The sequence below is a fragment of the Plecotus auritus genome (genome assembly GCF_963455305.1).
Source record: "Plecotus auritus genome assembly, chromosome: 12".
Classification (NCBI taxonomy): Eukaryota; Metazoa; Chordata; class Mammalia; order Chiroptera; family Vespertilionidae; genus Plecotus; species Plecotus auritus.
The window spans coordinates 22,752,232-22,770,926 of NC_137778.1; the positions used below are offsets into that span (position 1 = coordinate 22,752,232).

Sequence of the window (18,695 nt, forward strand, 5' to 3'; positions counted from 1 at the left end):
GGACTTCCACTCAAGGATAATCTGGGGATCCCTTTTGTTGTCTTCTTGTTCTTCTGTATTTACCCTTTCTTTTATTTGACAGATACTTTAGCTTGGAATACAATTTCAGTTTAGAAATCATGTCCTCTTGGAACTTTAAGGTGACTGCTCCATGGTCTTAGTTTCTAATATTATTGTCAAGAATTCTGATGCCACTCTTATGCAAATCCTCTATAGAATATTTTTTATTCTGTTTTAAATCCTTGAAACATTTAGCCAGCTTTCCTCATCACAGATGTTCTGAAATTACCCAACAATGTGTTCTGAAGAGGGTCTATCTTTATTCACTATGCTGAGCACTAAAAGACCCTTTTAAACTGGAAACTCATAACCTGCAATAATGGTAAATTTTCTTTCAGGTCTATATCAAATGTTCCTTAACTAGGGGACTTTCCCTGATCATCTCATAAAATAATATTCCTTTGTCCCCCTCTCCACCCACAGCATTCCCTAGATCCTTCACCTTACCTCATTTTCCTCCATCCCATCGGTCACCACATGACACATTGCAAAGCTGACTATTTGTCAGTCTACTCCTCCCAGAACATAAGCTCCCATGAAGGCAGAAGCTTTGTCTGTACTGCTGCCTACAGTATCGTGAATATTTTGTTCACACAGGCCACAACAGTGAGTGGCACATAACAGGAATTTAAAAAAATATTTGATGAATGACAAGACTGACTCCAAAACGCAAGATAATCTGCAGGAACAAAATTTAGCTGGGACAAGAAGAGAAGGGAGATGAGGTCTCACAGATACTTGTCAGTATTTTAAGTCATTCTTAAACCAGAAATCACCCATTAGTGATTGTGATTTGTATAAAGTGATGGAGAAGCACCATAAATAATAAAGTGGATTTGAAGTTGTACAGACCTGGGTTTGAATTCTGGTTCTGCCACTTATTTGGCATCAGTATTCTATCTATAAAATGAGGGTGATACCTACACCTGCTTCATAGGACCACTGCCAGGATAAACTCTGTACACCATATTAGTTATTTAAGAATTTATTAGAAAAAATAAACAAGTGTATTAGTTTCCTACGGAAGACAAAGTTGTCTTCCTGTCAAGTCTACCTTTAGATTCAACAGTCTCTATGGTCTTTTAATAGTTTTCCCATATCTAGTTTCTAATTTAAAAAGACTTTGTGTAGCCTTAAAAACACTCCTTCTAATGTAAATGGATACTAGAATACAGTATGCCTTTAAAAAAGCTATTTAAGAGGCCCTTAATAACAGCAACTAAATTTGGATATATAAAAATACTAGAATTTAAAAAGAGTTCGGTAATTTTTAAGTTTCATTCAAAATAGAGAAGAAATATGCCCTGGCCAGTGTTGCTCAGTTGGTTGGTGTGTCATCCCATTATCAAAAGGTGCTGGTTCAATTCCTGGTCAGGGCACATACCCGTTTTCAGGTTCCATCCCCGGTCTGGGCACATGGGGGAGGCAACAGATTAATGATTCTCTCTCACACTGATATTCCCCCCGCACCCCCCATTTCTGTTTCTCAAAAATCAATTTAAAAAGAAGAAACATTGGTGAGCATGAAATTATACTATTTACCTGGACAATTTGCTACATCAAACTGGTCCTTCAGTAAGGCATTCATATGATGGGATCTTAGTTTATACCATAGGGATAACATTATGCTTTTGTAGAAAGGAAGAACCATCACTTAAAATATATGACCAAAGTCCATAGGAAAGAAGGTAAAATAGGGAAAATGAAGAAAAAGAGGGCTATAGTGAGGAAAATAGAATTTTATTTTTTTGGAGGCATACATTTTTTGGTACAATTATCAATTCTGAAATAGCATGGCATTATTATCAATAAAGCAGAAATAGTATCCAATAATTTTAAAAGGTAAATATATACTAAAGGATGACTTCTTGGAGTCCAATAACACTTTGAAAATCCATTAATGAATCTCAATAATTAAAAAAGAATAAGAGGGAAGTAAATTTCTGCTAATGAAATTTTTAATCTATCCTCATTCCCTGACAGAACTGATACAACACACAGTTGTTTGAGCTATGAATCACTATTTCTAATGTGGAAAATGCATAAACCAGCCTTTTAGGTGGGCATTAGATCCCACAAGATTACGTTTTCTTTAAATTGCTATGTCAGTTAAAAAGTGCCAATAGCACTGCAATGGACTAAATGTCGATGTACCTCCAAAATTTATGTGTTGAAACCCTAACCACCTATATGATGGTATTAGTAGGTGGCATCTTTAGGGTGTAATTAGGTCATGAGGGTGGAGCTCTCATGAATGGGACTAGTGCCCTTAACAAAAGGTACCCAGAGAGCTCTGGAGTCCTCTTTTTTGTCACGTTAGGGTACAAGAAGTTGGCAATCTGTGACCAGGTAGAGGTTTTCTCAGCAGGCACCAAATCTTGGACTTCCAGTCTCCAGAACTGTGAGAAATAAATGTTGTTTAAGCCCCCCAGCCTATGGTATTCTGTTATAGCAGCCTGAACTAAGACAAGTCCTATATCTGAATGTATTATTTAGGTATAAATACAACAGCAATTAAATTCATTGCTAAGGCTTGGGAAATATTATAAAAATACAGGTGTAATTCTAATTTACTAATCAAAGTAACACAGTTAGCAATAAAAGCTCATCTTTTACCTATAACCCTATGCTATATTTCTGTTGTCAAGCATTATTAGAAGGGGCCGAATTTTCTCCTCACTTCTTTTTCGCATGCAGTTTCTTTTTGGGAGGCTTATCTACCATTTGGGAACTGTCTAGCTTTAGTGGCTACTCCAGGGTTATTTTTACCTACTTGTTATGTGCATTTCCAATGATATTCTGCTTTTACTGTATTCTTCTTTCTCCTCTTACTTTTGCTCACACCAATGTATTATTTCACTGGCTCCCTCACTAGCTTACCTGGTTCCTAGGAATACATACAATTAAATACTTCTCTATAATTTCTACTTTTAAAAATTAATTACAAAAGATTTGTTTAAAAGTGTTTTTAACTCTTTTGACATCACTACACTGATTAAAGTGAGAGGGAAAATCTAAAGGCCTTCAAGTGGAAAAAACATGAACTAAGATAAAACAATAATTTTTCTTTACTAGCTGTTCTCTTTCTAATTCAGTCTCTTATTTCCTCCTACCCTATGAATTCATGTTGTTTTCACTATTTTCTACCTTTTTGTTACTCTCTACTCTCTAGAGTTAGAAAGAACAAGCCAAACTCAGACAAAATAAGATCTTGTAAGCAGAAGAAGAATAAAAAAAAAGGATGGTTATTTCCTGTTGTGTTGTATTTAAACACCAATTAAAATGAGAAAAAAGTTACCATGCACATTTCTGAAGATAACAGGAAAGAAAAATAGGTGGTAAATGTCAGAAAAAAAAAGTAATCAAAACAATCCATTGAATACAACAGCTTCATGAAAAACTAGGGAGCTTCCTTTCTTAAGCATTGTTACCGTAGAAATCGAAGGGCAGGTGGGTGCCCAGAGGGTCATAACAAAACATGCTTCATCCCTGGAGGCAGTTCCACTCTGTTTGAACACAAATGCAACTATCTGATGTATAAATCCTGTTTGAAATATAAACTAAAAAGGTTTTGGTAAAAGCTTAGCCAATCCTGGATGAGAGACAGACAGAGAGGGAGGGAAAACACACAACCAAAGTATGTAATGTTTAGCTAATTGTGCTCAACCTATCTGAATCATATGTTTTTCCTTTTGGAAAAGGTTCTATGGCAGCCAAGGGCAGAGATCAAGACTCAAAAATAAATCTCAAGATGCTTTATAAACAACTCCACCCCTGTGTTTCTACTTCCATTGCGAAACAGAATGGTGAACTACGACTGTACTTGAGAAGAAAAAAATGTGCCAAACTATGCAAGTAGAAATGGAAAAAAAAAACAGGTAAAGTTATGAGATATAGACACGGGATGCTTCCTAAAATACCATACCTCAAATTATTTAATCTGTTGATTTAAACATGTCCAAGCAAAATGAGAAACCGTGACAGAAACAGTAACACCTGACTCCACGATACATTGTCATAGGCACAACATTTATGAGCCACAGAAAACTTGTTCCCCAGCATTATTTCAGCTAAGTTTTACTTAACAAAGAGGCAAGGAGAAGAAAATATCCTTTTAACATTCCTGGAAAAGCCAATAGAGATTACTTTTATAAGCTACTAGATTATAATTATCTAACATAAAAATGTCAAGAAATTTTGTTTAGTCAGATTCAATTGCTCTTCTTTACTGCAGATAAATTAAAAAAACTAAGCTGTTTTAATGGCCAATTTAATATCCTGCTACAAATGAATGACTGGGGAGTGAGAAGAAAGTCAGCTAATTTTTAAAGCAGTATATTTTGGTAATGTGAAAGGCACAGGTTGGCATCAACATAACATACTCCCCTAATTTAATTCTCTCGGATTTTAGTTAAATGTTTCCCTGTTTCTGGAACACATCATGAAGAGCTGAAATGCACCTTCAGTGCAGGCAGGTTTCTTTTTCCCTTTATTTGTCTCTCTTCTTCCTTATTATAGTTATTAGTATTATTACCATTATTATTAGGAATGTTAACTCATTCATTTGCTTGCAAGTTAAAAGGTTAGAAAGTGTTATATAATGAAAAGTTAATCTCCTTGCCCCACCCCACCCCACCATGATCCACCAGGTTTCCAGTTTTCTTCTCAGAAGCAACCACTGCTAAAGTCTTCTATACAGTTCTAGTGTTACACATATATGCTTATGTGCACATGGTATTTCTTATATTAATCATAGTACAGTATATATACTATTTCTGCACCTGAGTTCCCCCTCTGTCCTTAATAATGTATCTTGGAAATTGTTTCACATTACTATACATGAAGCTACTCTCTTTTTGATAGGTACATAGTAGCTCATTATTTAGATTTAACAATTTATTTAAATAACCTCCTATGGAGGGACATTTAGGTTGTGCCTGCTCTGTGTTATTATAAACAATGATACAATGACTAGTGTGAATAAGTCTGGAGGACAAATTTTTAGAAGCAGTCTGCTTCTGGGAGAAAAAGGATGGATAGTTTGGCCAAAATGCTCTCTGTAAAAGCAATATGGCATAAAATGGACTAGAGTGGAGAGAAACCAAGATGGTGGCATAGGTAAATACCTGAAATTGCTTCCTCGCACAACCACTTCAAAACTACAGCTAAAAGACAAAACGGATATCATCCAGAACCACAGGAAGGCTGGCCGAGTAGAAATTCTACAACTAGAAGGAAAGAGAAAAGCACACTGAGACTCAGAGGAGGTGCAGAAGTAAAGTGCAGAGGTACAGAAGCCCACGCGTGGAAAGGGCTGGCAACTGAGTACGCGATTGTCATTTTCAATCAGGAGGGAGACACAAGCTCCCGACTGCTCTGAACTCCAGTTCCGGGTGAGACTCTGGGGACCCAGACTCATATGGGGAGAAACTGGACTGTCTGGCTTCAGGCAGAACTCGAGGGCGGCTTTCTCTTAGAGGTGCTTGCAGTGATTACCAAGGGACAGTGAGACCCGGGGGCCTCTCAGGGCAGGGCTGATGATCAGCCATAGCTGTTTGCTCTGCCCTGTTGATTCCCTGAGACCCAGTCCCACCCAAGCTGTGCGCAGAGGCTTTTGAATATGAATAGTCTGGCCCTTTGAATTCTAAAATTACATAACGAACTGCAGCTGGGTCAGAGAGCCCCAGAACTTTCAAAAGAAGGCGCAAGACCTCAAGCAGCTTGCATTGCTTCACAGCTGGGCCTCATCTGGGCACCTCCAAACCCCAAACGAAGAAGAGGAATCTGCAGATCTCTCCGTAGCTCCTGCTGGGTGGCCTCAGGCAGAGCTAAATTTGCACCTCCTTGGAGATCCAAGAGCCAGTGTACCCAGAGGTCAGAGTGGGACCATCCAGATTACAACTCCTCAGATCCATAAGGGACACACTCAAGGGGCAGACTCAGTGAGCACCAAAGCCCCACTGAAGCAAGTCTTGCCCCATAAGGGTGTCTCCAGCACAGAAGTTCTCCCATCATAGACACAGCTGATCCTCACAGCCAATTGGCCTGGAGGTCAATTCCTCCCAGTGATACCAACAACAATCAAGGCTCAACTACAACAAGACTGTGCACACAGCCCACAAAGGGGTGCACCAAGAGTGTCCACCTCAGGTAACTGGAGAGGCTGAGCCACTGGGCCCTATAGGACACCTAGCACACAAAGCCACTCTATCAACTCAGAAAAGCAGCCAAAATGTGGAGACAAAGAAACAGGTCACAATGAAAGAAATGGAGGAAAGAAATGGAGGATATAGAGTTCAAAAACGACGGTTATAAGGTTTTTCAAGAATCTTCTAGAAACCACCGATAAATTTAGTGAGACCCTCGAGGATATGAAAAAGGACCAACTAGAAATTAAGCATACACTGACTGAAATAAAGAATAATATACAGAGATCCAACAGCAGACTAGAGGATCGCAAGAATCAAGTCAAAGATTTGAAATACGAAGAAGCAAAAAACACCCAACTGGAAAAGCAAAAAGAAAAAATAATCCAAAAATATGAAGATAGTGTAAGGAGCCTCTGGGACAACTTCAAGTGTACCAATATCTGAATTACTGGGGTGCCAAAAAAGAAGAGAGAGCAAGATACTGAAAACCTATTTGAAGAAATAATGACCGAAAACTTCCCCCACCTGGTGAAAGAAATAGACTTACAAGTCCAAGAAGCAAAGAGAACCCCAGACAAAAGGAATCCAAAGAGGACCACACCAGGACACATCATAATTAAAAGGCCAAGAGCAAAAGACAAAGAGAAAATATTAAAAGCAGCAAGAGGAAACAGTTAGTTACATAGGACTACAAGGGAGTACCCATAGGACTGTCAGCTGATTTCTCAACAGAAACTATGCAGGCCAGAAGGGAGTGGCAAGAAATATTCAAAGTGATGAATAGAAAGAACCTACAACAAGATTACTCTACTCAGCAAAGCTATCATTTAGAATTGAAGGTCAGATAAAGAGCTTCACAGATAAGAAAAAGCTAAAGAAGTTCATCACTGCCAAACCAGTATTACATGAAATGCTGAAAGGTATTCTTTAAGAAGAGGAAGAAGAAGAGAAAGGTAAAGATAAAAATTATGAACAACAAATACATATCAACAAGTGAATCTTAAAATCAAGTGAATAAAAAATCTGATGAACAGAATAAACTGGTGAATATAATAGAATCAGGGGCATAGAAAGGGAGTGGACTGACAATTCTCGGGGGAAAAGAGGTGTAGGGGGGTGCGGGAAGAGACTGGACAAAAATTGTACACCTATGGATGAGGACACTGGGGGGGAGGTAAGGGCAGAGGGTGGGGTGGGAACTGGGTGAAGCAGAGCTATGGGGGAAAAAAAAGAGGAACAACTGTAATAATCTGAACAATAAGGATTTATTTTAAAAAAATGGACTAAAGTGCTTGTTCCCTCCTTATCTTCCAAACATTTTTATATTTGCTAATCTCAGAGGTAAAAATCAGTAGTTCGTTATAGTTTTAATTTGCTTTTGTTAATTATAAATAAGGTACAACATCTTTTTGTTATTTAAATGGCATTTTATTTTTCTTTCCTGTGAAGTGCATATGCCAGTGGTCGGCAAACTCATTAGTCAACAGAGCCAAATATCAACGGTACAACGACTGATATTTCTTTTGAGAGCCAAATTTTTTAAACTTAAACTTCTTCTAATGCCACTTCTTCAAAATAGACTCGCCCAGGCCGTGGTATTTTGTGGAAGAGCCACACTCAAGGGGCCAAAGAGCTGCATGTGGCCTGCAAGCCACGTTTGCCGACCATGGGCATATGCCTTTCCCTATTTTAAAGTTTTCATGTTAATAAATATATGCATGTAGTTTAGAGTCTACTGATTTTATAAGACTTGTTTAAAAAAAAAATCCACCAGCAATCCCCAGCCCTCCTCTTCTAACACTTTTCCTTCCCCAGAAACAGCTACTTTTATCTCTCTTAGACAGTCTTTTGATAGTCATCACCGAGTCTTAAATAATATGGCTATATCGATATTTTTAAATTCTTCCATTTTAGACACATCTACTGACTTTCCACTATGGAAGATGAGAATTCGACTTTTTTTCCCCCATTATTAGCCCAGTAGGTTCATACACACCTCCTATTCTCTCACCCTTCCTAAACAGTTACATATAGTAACTCTGGTAAGGACAAGCAATATTATGACTATACTAGAGGCTCAGTGTATGGAATTCATGCACTTGGGGACGTCCCTCAGCCTGGTCTGCGCCCTCTCACAGTCCGGGAGCCCTCAGGGGATGTCTGACTGCCTTAGCGCTGCCAAGGAGGCGGGAGAGGCTCCTGCCACCACTGCTGGGCTCACCACCTATGAGCCTGGCTTCTGGCTGAGTGTCGCTCCCCCTGTGGGAGCACACTGACCACTAGGGGGCAACACCTGTATAAAGCGTCAGTGTGCATCATAGCAATTGTTCTGCTGTTCAGTTGATTTGCATATTAGCCTTTTATTATATAGGACTAGAGGCCTGTTGCACGAAGATTCATGCAATAGGCCTTCCTTCCCCTGGCTGCCAGCACCAGTTTTCCTCTGGCACCCGGAACCCAGGCGTTCGCTCTGGCCGCCGCCTTCAGTCTTCCCTCCAGCCAGAGAGCTGTTCCTGTAGCTCCCTCCGCCCCCCCATCCTCCCCCTTATAGCAGGTGTCCTGCCCTGCCTGGCCGCTCCGTATCTGCATGCGTGCTGCCCAGAGGCCAGGAGCGGCTGGGGGGTGGGGCTGCTGCCAACTTTGGTGGGTTAATTTGCATACTCACTCCTGATTGGCTGGTGGGCGTCATGATGTGATGGCCAATTGGCATATTTCTCTTTTATTAGTGTAGATTATTATATAGGACTAGAGGCCCGGTGCACAAAATTCGTGCATGGGGGCGGGGTTGTCCCTCAGCCCAGCCTGCACCCTCTCCAATCTGGGACCCCTCGAGGGATGTCCGACTGCCCTTTTAGGTCCGATCCTACCAGGATCGGGCCTAAAAGGGCAGTCGGACATCCCTCTCACAATCTAGGACTGCTGGCTCCCAACTGTCTGCCTGCTTGCCTTCTTGATTGCCCCTAACCGCTTCTGCCTGCCAGCCTGATCACCCCCTAACCACTCCCCTGCCAGCCTGATTGATGTCTAACTGCTCCCCTGCCAGCCTGTTTGCCCCTAACTGCCCTCCCCTGCAGGCCTGGTCACCCCTAACTGCCCTCCCCTGCAGGCCTGGTACCCCCCAACTGCTCTCCCCTGCAGGCCTGGGTCCCCCCTAACTGCCCTTCCCTGCAGACCCAGTCAGCCCCAATTTCCCTCCTCTGCCAGCCGGGTCACCCCTAACTGCCCTCCCCTGCAGGCATGATCGCCCCCAAATGCCCTCCCTTGTAGGCCTGGTCCCTCCCAACTGCCCTCCCCTGCTGGCCATCTTGTGGTAGCCATCTTGTGTCCACATGGGGGCAGGATCTTTGACCACATGGGGGCAAGCCATCTTGTGTGTTGGAGTGATGGTCAATTTGCATATTACTCTTTTATTAGCTAGGATAGAGGCCTGGTGCATGGGTAGGGCCAGCTAGTTTTCCCTGAAGGGTGTCCCGGATCAGGGTAGGGGTTCCCTTGAGGTGTGGGGCGGCCTGGGCGAGGGGCCTGTGGTGGTTTGCAGGCCGGCCATGCCCCCCAGCGACCCAAGCGGACGCCCTGGGATCTGGGATTTATTTATCTTCTACAATTGAAACTTTGTAGCCTGGAGTGGAGCCAAGCCTTCGGCTTGTTTGTGGCGGCAGCCATTTGTTGGGCTTATCTTCTGTAATTGAAACTTTGTAGCATTGAGTGGAGGCCTGGGCTGGCAAGGGCAGGTGGAAAGCTTGGCTTCCTCCATTGCCGGGGAAACCCAAGCCTCCTTCCTGCTCTCTGTGGCTGCAGCCATCTTGGTTGGGTTTATTTGCATATTCCCTCCTGATTGGCTGGTGGGCGTGGCTGGTCAGCGTGGCTTGTGGGTGTAGCGGAGGTACGGTCAATTTGCATATTACTCTTTTATTAGATAGGATGTTATTCAGAGTCCTCCACATAACAAATCCTATGTGTAATACAGTATAATGGTCAAGAGCACGATCCTGAAGGCAGACTGCCTAGGTGCAAATCCTGTTTAGTTATAGGCAAGTTACTTAACCTCTCCATGCCTCAGTTCCCTTATCTGTACAACAGTACCAGGTGGGTTTACCAGGATTAGCAAATTCATATACATAAAGTGCTTGATATGCAGAAGGTGCTATTTAAGCATTTTTTTATGTCCTGAACTACCTTTTTGTTTCTCCTATAGCTGTTGTCTGGTTGTTCATTTGCTCAGGTTTCTATGTACTTATTGTTAATTCTATCCCAATTCATTTCCTGTTGTTTAAACACATTCACTTATATCAGTTGTGTCTTCTTGGAGAAGTCTTCACTACAGCCTTTTGACTGCTCCACTCTGAACTGTTGTCTGCATTCTGCAGCTGGTACAGAGCTGTTTAACTCGGCTCTCTCTATGGCATTCTCCTGAGGGTTCCCTCTGTCTGCCCAGTGCTAGCTCTCCTACCCTATATCCCATGTCATACTCCTTCTTGGTGAAAAATATATTCCACTAGCTTCAGAAGAATCGATGTGCCAGAGGTAATTTTAAAAATATTTCATGTCTGAAAATATCCTCATGTGTAGTTAATGGCTTCTAGCTAGATATATAACTAATTTCCCTGCAGAAGCTGGAGGATATGCCTCATTGTTTCCTAGCTTCGGAGTTGCTGATGGGAAGTCTGAAGCCATTCTGATTTCTGATCCTTAGCTTGTAATGTTCTTCCTTTCTTTGGAAGTTTGTAATACTGTCTTTGTCACCACAGATAAATTGAGATTTCCTGAAAATGCCTTGTCATAGGCACTCAGTAAGCCCTTTCAATCTGGAAACTAGGATCCTTCACTGGAGGGAAATTTTATTGAATTAAATTGCTAATGATTTCCTTCCCTTGTTTTTCTTTTTCTGAAACTCAGTTTTGATATTGGACTTTCTAAACTGATACTTTTAATTATTTTATCACTTTTTTCCTCTACTTTCTACAATATTTCCTCATTTTCATCTTCAAATCCACACTAAGTTTTATTTCTGTTACTTTTCTTTTTTAAACACACAGCAGCTCTTTGGTCTTGTAGAACATTCAGTTCTTATCTCACCCATGCAATATTTTAAACTCTTTGAGGAGACTAATGATTCTTTTTAAAATTTTATATTCCCCGCCTGTCTCTGATCCTCCAAGTTTCTTTAGTTTGTTTTAGTTTTTCTTCAGATATTTGCTAGTCTTGGGAATGTCATTATCTTTAGGTCTTTCCTCTTAGACTAGTGTAATACTCCAAATGGTATTCCGATCTTCTGCCTGGAGGGTACAGGTGAGAGAAGCCAGGTGGAAGAGTCTCATTCAGTGAGTGTGCAGATGTTCAACGCCATTCCCTTGAATTAGGAAAGGGCCCTGTGCTCTCAATTTTGCCTGGTATGTCCCCATCTGAGACCTTTAGGGTTTTCTTCTTCAGAGAATTAACCTGCAGGCTTGTATTAGGGTTGAGGTGGGGGTGGGAAAAGGAGAAGACTAAGGGATCTACCATCATATGTTCCTGATACCATCGATTCCTGAACTATTTGAAAACTTTGTGGTACAATTCAGGTTGGTTCTTGGCTTTCTTCAGAGCCAGATTAAGATTTGGCTTTCTCAAGTCAGCTACGTCATTTACCACACTCCATTTGCTTTCCAAGTTTCAATCTATTATTATTATTTTGTGGTTGTTTTCTTCTTTTTCATTTCCCTTGTCCTTGATGTACCATATCTTTTAAAAAATTCCTTTACCATAATTATAGTGTGGTTTCTGGAAAAAAATACAATTATATGCTTATCAATTTTATCCCCAGAAGTCCAGGATAAATCTAAAAAAATACTCCTGTTTATGCCATTCATTTCCCCTTCCCACCCAATTCTCCCACCACCATAGTGGTTTACAAAGATCAATATTGCCTTAGGACTGGTCAAGAGGGGCTCCTTGCCTGGGCATCACATTTTATTTTTTAAATTCTTTATTGTTTAAAGTATTACATATGTCTCCTTTTTCTCCCATTGACCTCTCCCGGCCATTCCCACCCCCCAGCACATGCCCTCTCCCCGCTACTGTCTGTGTCCATGGATTATGCTTATATGTATGCATACAAGTCCTTTGGTTGATCTCTTAAACGCCCCCACCCCCCGGCCTACCCTCTGAGCTTGGTCAGGCACCACATTTTAGAGAGCATGACTTTGGTGCTCCTGGGCAACGATCCCCACAGAACTTGACTGTATAGGCTGGCTGTCCACATGCATGTCTGTGGGCCTCTCATGATGTGAGGTCAAATTTGGAAATTCTCTCCAGGCCTTGACTGTAGAAAAATATAGTCGTGGTTGAAGGATAAAACATACTTTATCTTTTTATTTGAAAAAAGTTAGTTAGCCCTAGTCAGTTTGGCTCAGTGGATAGAGCGTCAGCCTGCGAATTGAAGGGTTCTGGGTTTGATTCTGGTCAGGGTACATGTCTGGGTTGTGGGCTTGATCCCCAGTGTGGGACGTGCAGGAGGCAGCCGATCAATGATTCTCTCTCATCATTGATGTTTTTATCTCTCTCTCCCTTCTCTCTTCCTCTCTGAAATCAATAAAAAAATTTTTTTTTAAAGTTAGACTAACAAATATTAAGATATATGACACAGCTTTATAAACCTAGCAAATAGCTGGTCCATAGAAACATTGACTTCCTTCGTGGTTTCTCCTTCTTCTGGCTTCACTGCAACCCCAACAGCAACCCTTACAAATGACTTACATGAATCAGAAAGGAATCCATTATTTAAGACACTTTGCTGCCATCTGCTGGAAATTTTATTAAATAACAACAAATCAATGAAGACAAATGACAGGCACCCCTAGTTGCTGGGCAATGCATCATTTGCACAACCAGAGGGGCAGCACTGCCTTGAACCAGCTTTCACAGAAGTGAACAAATCTCTACTGTGCCAGGATGAGGATGGGGAGGAAGACAACAAAGCAAATCAGGAATCAAACTCCCACTCACAAGCTAGAAGGAATTGTGGTATGGCACCTTGACTTAGAACTGAGAACTACTTTCTTCATAGAAAAAAATATTCTCACTGCTAATCTAAATTTAGTTCATAAGAGTAAAATAAAAATTGGCTTTAGCAGTTAGCTTGAGAACATAAGTAATAGTTTTTATTTTATTCATACTAGCTTTGTGTTCCAAATAACTAATTTCCAGAAGAAATATAAGAGTGTGTTAAAAAGTGATTTTGGAATTAAATGCAAGCTGCTTCTTTCTAATGGACAAACCTGATTAAATCAGGTTGGTAGTTAGGTCAGTTCTGTTTTAATCCTTGTTTTGTAAATGTGAATGTTACACCATAACTGACATATTAGGGAACACTTGCAATGACCGTACATCAATTTTTTTATCATGATTTCATCTGTGAGAAACATTAGTTGAACAAAAAAAAGTGCCCTCAGTTGAACCAAGCCACATATGAATACACAAAAGGCTCACATACACAGCTCAAACATGTACCAGTGACCTCACTTCACTGCCTGTGCTATAAGCCACATCCATACACATCTCCTATGACAATGTTCTATTCAATTTCCAAAAAGCCCTCCCTCTATCACTTCACAATAAATCTAAAAACTACTCTGATGCCCACTACCACAAGTAAATTTCAGGATAATTTTCCAAGGTAAAGTGCTATAGTTATTGTAGTATTTATGTATTCCTCATCCATTTAGCACATGTAAAAATATATTAGTTTTTAAGAAAACTCAAAGCCACCCATCCAAAAACCTCAGTGAAATTATTCAGGGCTTTTACCTTAATTATCCATAATGCTTTTGATAATTCTTGAGCTCATTTGACCTTTCCTCAAATAACTTAGCTATTTTTACAAAACTCTAAGGGACTGGTCGACCGAACGTTGAACCGGTCACTATGATGCACACTGACCACCAGGGGACAGATGCTCAACGCAGGAGCTGCCCCCTGGTGGTCAGTGCACTCCCATAGCAGGAGCGCTGCTCAGCTGACCTATGGGCGCCAGACACAGGGCTCACGGCTGGGGAGCGCAGGTGCAGTATACCTAGCAGCAGCAGCAGCAGCAGCAGGCTCAGTGGGACTGGATGAGCGTGAATGGCACGGTGCCTGACCCAGCTTGGGCTCCTCCCCGGCTGCCTGCCGCTTCCCACACTACTACATCCATCGGGGGATGTTGGACTGCCGGTTTAGGCCCGATCACCCGAGGGGTCCTGGATTGCGAGAGGGCACAGGCCAGGGTAAGGAACCCCACCAGTGCATGAATCCGTGCACCAGGCCTCTACTATATCACTGAAATCTGGGAATGACGGAATACAAGTACAAAGGATGGATATTATATAGCTCTCTTAGCATGAGCTTGCTTAGATAATTGTGAAATAGTCGTAGTTTATTTTATTGGAAGGAAACAAGACGACATTTTTAGGGCATTTCAAAGAAAACCAAGCACTGCCATTATTCGATGAGTTCTAATTTTCAGAGCTAGAAATACCAGACTGCTGACTTTTTTCATAAATGTTTTGCTTATTTGTATGTATATTACCCTAAAGTTCACAAGTTTCTTCTATTGAATAGTGTGAGTATGTATGTATATAATACACACACACACACAACTTAATAGTCAATCTAAATATTGAGTGCTACCAAACAGGCATTATTTATCAGCATTTTTAATTCTATTACTTGAAAAATTCTTGACTATTAAATCTTCATTACTCATTTCTCCTTCCTTCAATGTTATTACTACCACGTATTTTCATAGATTTTAGCATTTTGAAAATATGTCATAAATTATCTAGATACTCCTAATAAATAAATATCTTGGGAATAGAGAGTCATCATTAGTTTATACATAAAGGTAACTGAGATTACTTTAACAGAGAATGTCAGAGTTAAAAACTAAGGTCTGAATAATGAATATCCTTTAAAAATTTGGCCTATAAAAGTTATCCTTTATAATTTTAGAAATGCCTTGGAGAAAATATTATGCTTTAATATTTATTTTCTTCAAAGTTTCCTCAAATTTTTAATCACTTAGGTCAATAAATGTAGAAAAACATAGTTAGTTACAAGGTTGTGAGCTCAATCCCTGGTAGGGGGCATGCAGGAGGCAGTCGATAGATGTTTTGCTCTCTCTGATGTTTCTCTCTCTCTCCCTCTCCCTTCCTCTCTCTCTAAAATTCAATTGAAAACAATATTTAAAAAACCACACACGACAATTTCATTCTTTCTGCTCTAGCCAAAGTTCTTCATTTTTTTGTTTCTCACTTCCTACATCCAATCCAACAAGCAAATTCTGTTGGCTCTACCTTCAAATGTATTCATAATATAGTGTATTCATAATACTTCTAAGCCTTTCCACTATCACCATTATGGCCCAAGTTTTATCATCTCTTCTCCAGATCATTGCAATAGCATTCCCATTGGTCTCTGAACTCCCATTCTTGCATCCCTATTCTCAATATAGAAACCAACGGCTCCCTATCTCACAGAACAAAAGCCAAAGCCCTCACGATGATCTATCTACAAGGCCTTCATAATCTGCTCAATGATGTCATCTCCTACTACTCTCCCCTTGTTCATTCCACTCCAGCCTCCCTGGCATCTATGCTGCTCCTAAAACATTCCAAGCATATGTCTCCTTTATACTTGCTGTTCCCCTGAGTGGAAATCCTCACCCCAGGTATCCACATGCCTGACTTCCATACTTTTATTAGGTCTTGACTCAAATGTCACTTAACAGGGAGGCATTCTCCCTCAATGCTTTCTATTTCCTTTTTTTTCTTTGTACTTATCTCCATCTAGCACAGTATACAGTATATTTCACTTATTACTCTTGCTTACTGTCTATCATTCCTCAATAGAATGTAAGCTTCACAAGGGGAGAAAGCTTTGTATATATTTTGTTCACTCTTGGGTCTTAAAGTGCCTAGAACAGCATCTGGCACATCGTTGTCACTCAATAACTATTTGCTGCATAAACAAATGGATTTTTAAAAAATCAAAAATCAATGAAAGTCACACAATATAACACATTAATAACATGTACTGTGAAATGTCTATCTTCCTAATTACGTAAGAATCTTCTAAAGACAGAAATGTTACACCTCTTTTCACTTAGGGACTGGCATAGAATGGTACATATACAGCAATTATTCAATTCAATATCTGACAGCATGAAATTTTGCTAAAAGACAAATCACTAGGAGATAAAAATAGAATAGAATAATGATCTAATTCAACATTAGATTGGCATGTAAGAAAAAAAAATGGCTCTAAAAGTAGTCTTTTCCCCTCTAATATTTATGAGCAATAGCTTTCAGTGCTAATTTAGAACATCCACTCCAAAAATGATCATGGTCTGCCATGAATCAAGACTTTTTGTCTAGGACAGAAAGTGGAGGATTGGCTCTGGACTAAGCACCTTGGCCACCTCATCTTAGTTTGTCTTTGGGACTAGTACATGGAATGTTGAAGATATTTAACAATTTACGATATAGTTCTCTCTTCTTTAAAATTATAACAATTCTTCAGACTATGAATATATATTCTTTGTGGGCTAAAGCTTGTCAAAGGTTTCTAGAGCGACAATGATAGTAATCAACATAACACTGTGAATAATGATAGCAAAGAAACTGAAAGAAGGTGACTTTGAGCCAGTCCAAGTTACATAGAACACATACATGAAATACAAACAGGGTATAATATGGTTACACCCAGACAGGTTTGCAATACAATTTATGCTAATACCTAAACTGGACTCAATACATGCTAAAGAAGTACAATGGAAATAAAATGAGAGGAAAATCTGATTTCTCTCAGTATGATTCCTTGGACAAAAGTGTTTGCTAATCTAACTAATTTCTAGAAAAGCAACAATTGTTATAGGATAAAAAGAGAAATAAAATATTCAAATTCTGACCAAGAATTCTGAGTTCCATTTAAATTATGAAGAGAAATGAAGAAAAAACAAACAAGAAAAACCAAACCCTGATATTCAAAAACACATATTCGCCAACATACAGACTATAAATAGTTCTGACTTATCTACCTAGCAAATGTCTGTGACTAAATGTCTAAGTTCACTAAACAAATAACACCAATGATATAAAGCACTTTCTACTATTCAAATCCTTTCATTATTTAATTTTAATTATGTTCCCTTAAAATTACCTGACCTAAATATCTATATATCCATTGGCAAGCATGCAAAATATGAAACAATACATTTGGTAGGAAACAGGGAAAGAGCTGCTTTGATGTTGACAATTTCTTTAGGGTATAATAACTCATATGGGTTTTTTTTTATTTCTCTCTTCTGTCACCCCTTTAACCATAGTCCCGAATATAACTTACATGAGATACGTAAAATTAGCTCAGCTATAGTAGCCTGATCTGACATTACATTACATAAGACGGAATCAGTAGCTTGAACAGGACACAAACCACTTAACACTAAGTTTCCATACAGTACTGGCTACCCAGTTAATCTCAGTACTTCAACAAGATCACCTAATGGTCTTTCAAAATTTAAAGCCAAGCAGTAAACTCAGAAACAATACACCATCCAACTTGTCTAGGGCTGTACAGCAAACTTACGAAGCTTAGATAAATTTTATCTCTGTAAAAATAACTTTGCTGCCACTTGGTTACAAAGAATAAAACTTTCTAATGACTTCTAACTCTTGGTTAACATATCAATGCGCTTCCTTAATGGGAAATACAGGATGTTTTGTTTTATTGTAACACTCAACAACAAGTCCATAAATTACCAGATAAAAGCTAGCAATTTATTTTATTAGCTTACCCAGTTTAGTGGTGCCCTCTGGTGGGTACTCAGGAAACTGACCCTCGGAAGGGACACTGACAGTTCTTCTCAGGCATCTCCCTTTGGTGGAATCGGCCTGCTGCTCCTGTCCTCCCTCCGTGGGTATCTAGTTAACCAAAAGAAAAAGAGATGAAACTTAATAGTGAGTTCGCCATAACAACTTTCCAATTGAATAATGTTTTCAGTTAATAAAGACAGGAGTTTGTAATCATCAGAGAAAAGTAGAAGAAATGTAGAAATAAAGTATACACAATGGTAAAGTATTACCAACCCCTTTTCAGGAAGCTTTTCTTTAAAAAGAAAACCAAAAGATCAGGAAAGGTGAGTATGTAAATTAGCTTAGTTGAAGTATGTACAAATCTTATCCAGGTGTGCATCTGTTTTGGGAGTTCAGAAAACAAAACAAAACACCCACACAAATAAAAGATTCTTTTACATAAGACACTGGTTCACAAGTTCCAATTCTGCCCAATGCTCAATAAGGTAAATGAAAATAAAAGTCAACCAGAAAGATTTAGCTACAACATTCTCTTAAAAGAAGGTTTTGCTAAATAAAAGTAGTAAAATGACCCAACTTTTCTTTAATTTTAGAATTAAGCACTTATCTATATATATAAAGGGCTAATATGCAAAGTGTCCCCTCGGGAGTTCGACCG

At 39.7% G+C, this 18,695-nt stretch overlaps 1 protein-coding gene across 6 annotated transcripts in view; it reads right to left on the reverse strand.

The window, feature by feature from the left end:
* RASAL2 (RAS protein activator like 2) overlaps window positions 1–18,695 on the reverse strand; it is a gene marked incomplete at its 5' end in the record, with an annotated part of 257,338 nt that overhangs the window by 105,084 nt on the left and 133,559 nt on the right. For all 6 annotated transcript variants that reach the window (XM_080648920.1, XM_080648919.1, XM_080648916.1 and 3 more), the window contains one exon: window positions 18,019–18,145. In XM_080648920.1, coding sequence (XP_080505046.1) covers window positions 18,019–18,145 — 127 coding nt within the window. The remainder of the gene's footprint in view (window positions 1–18,018; window positions 18,146–18,695) is intronic.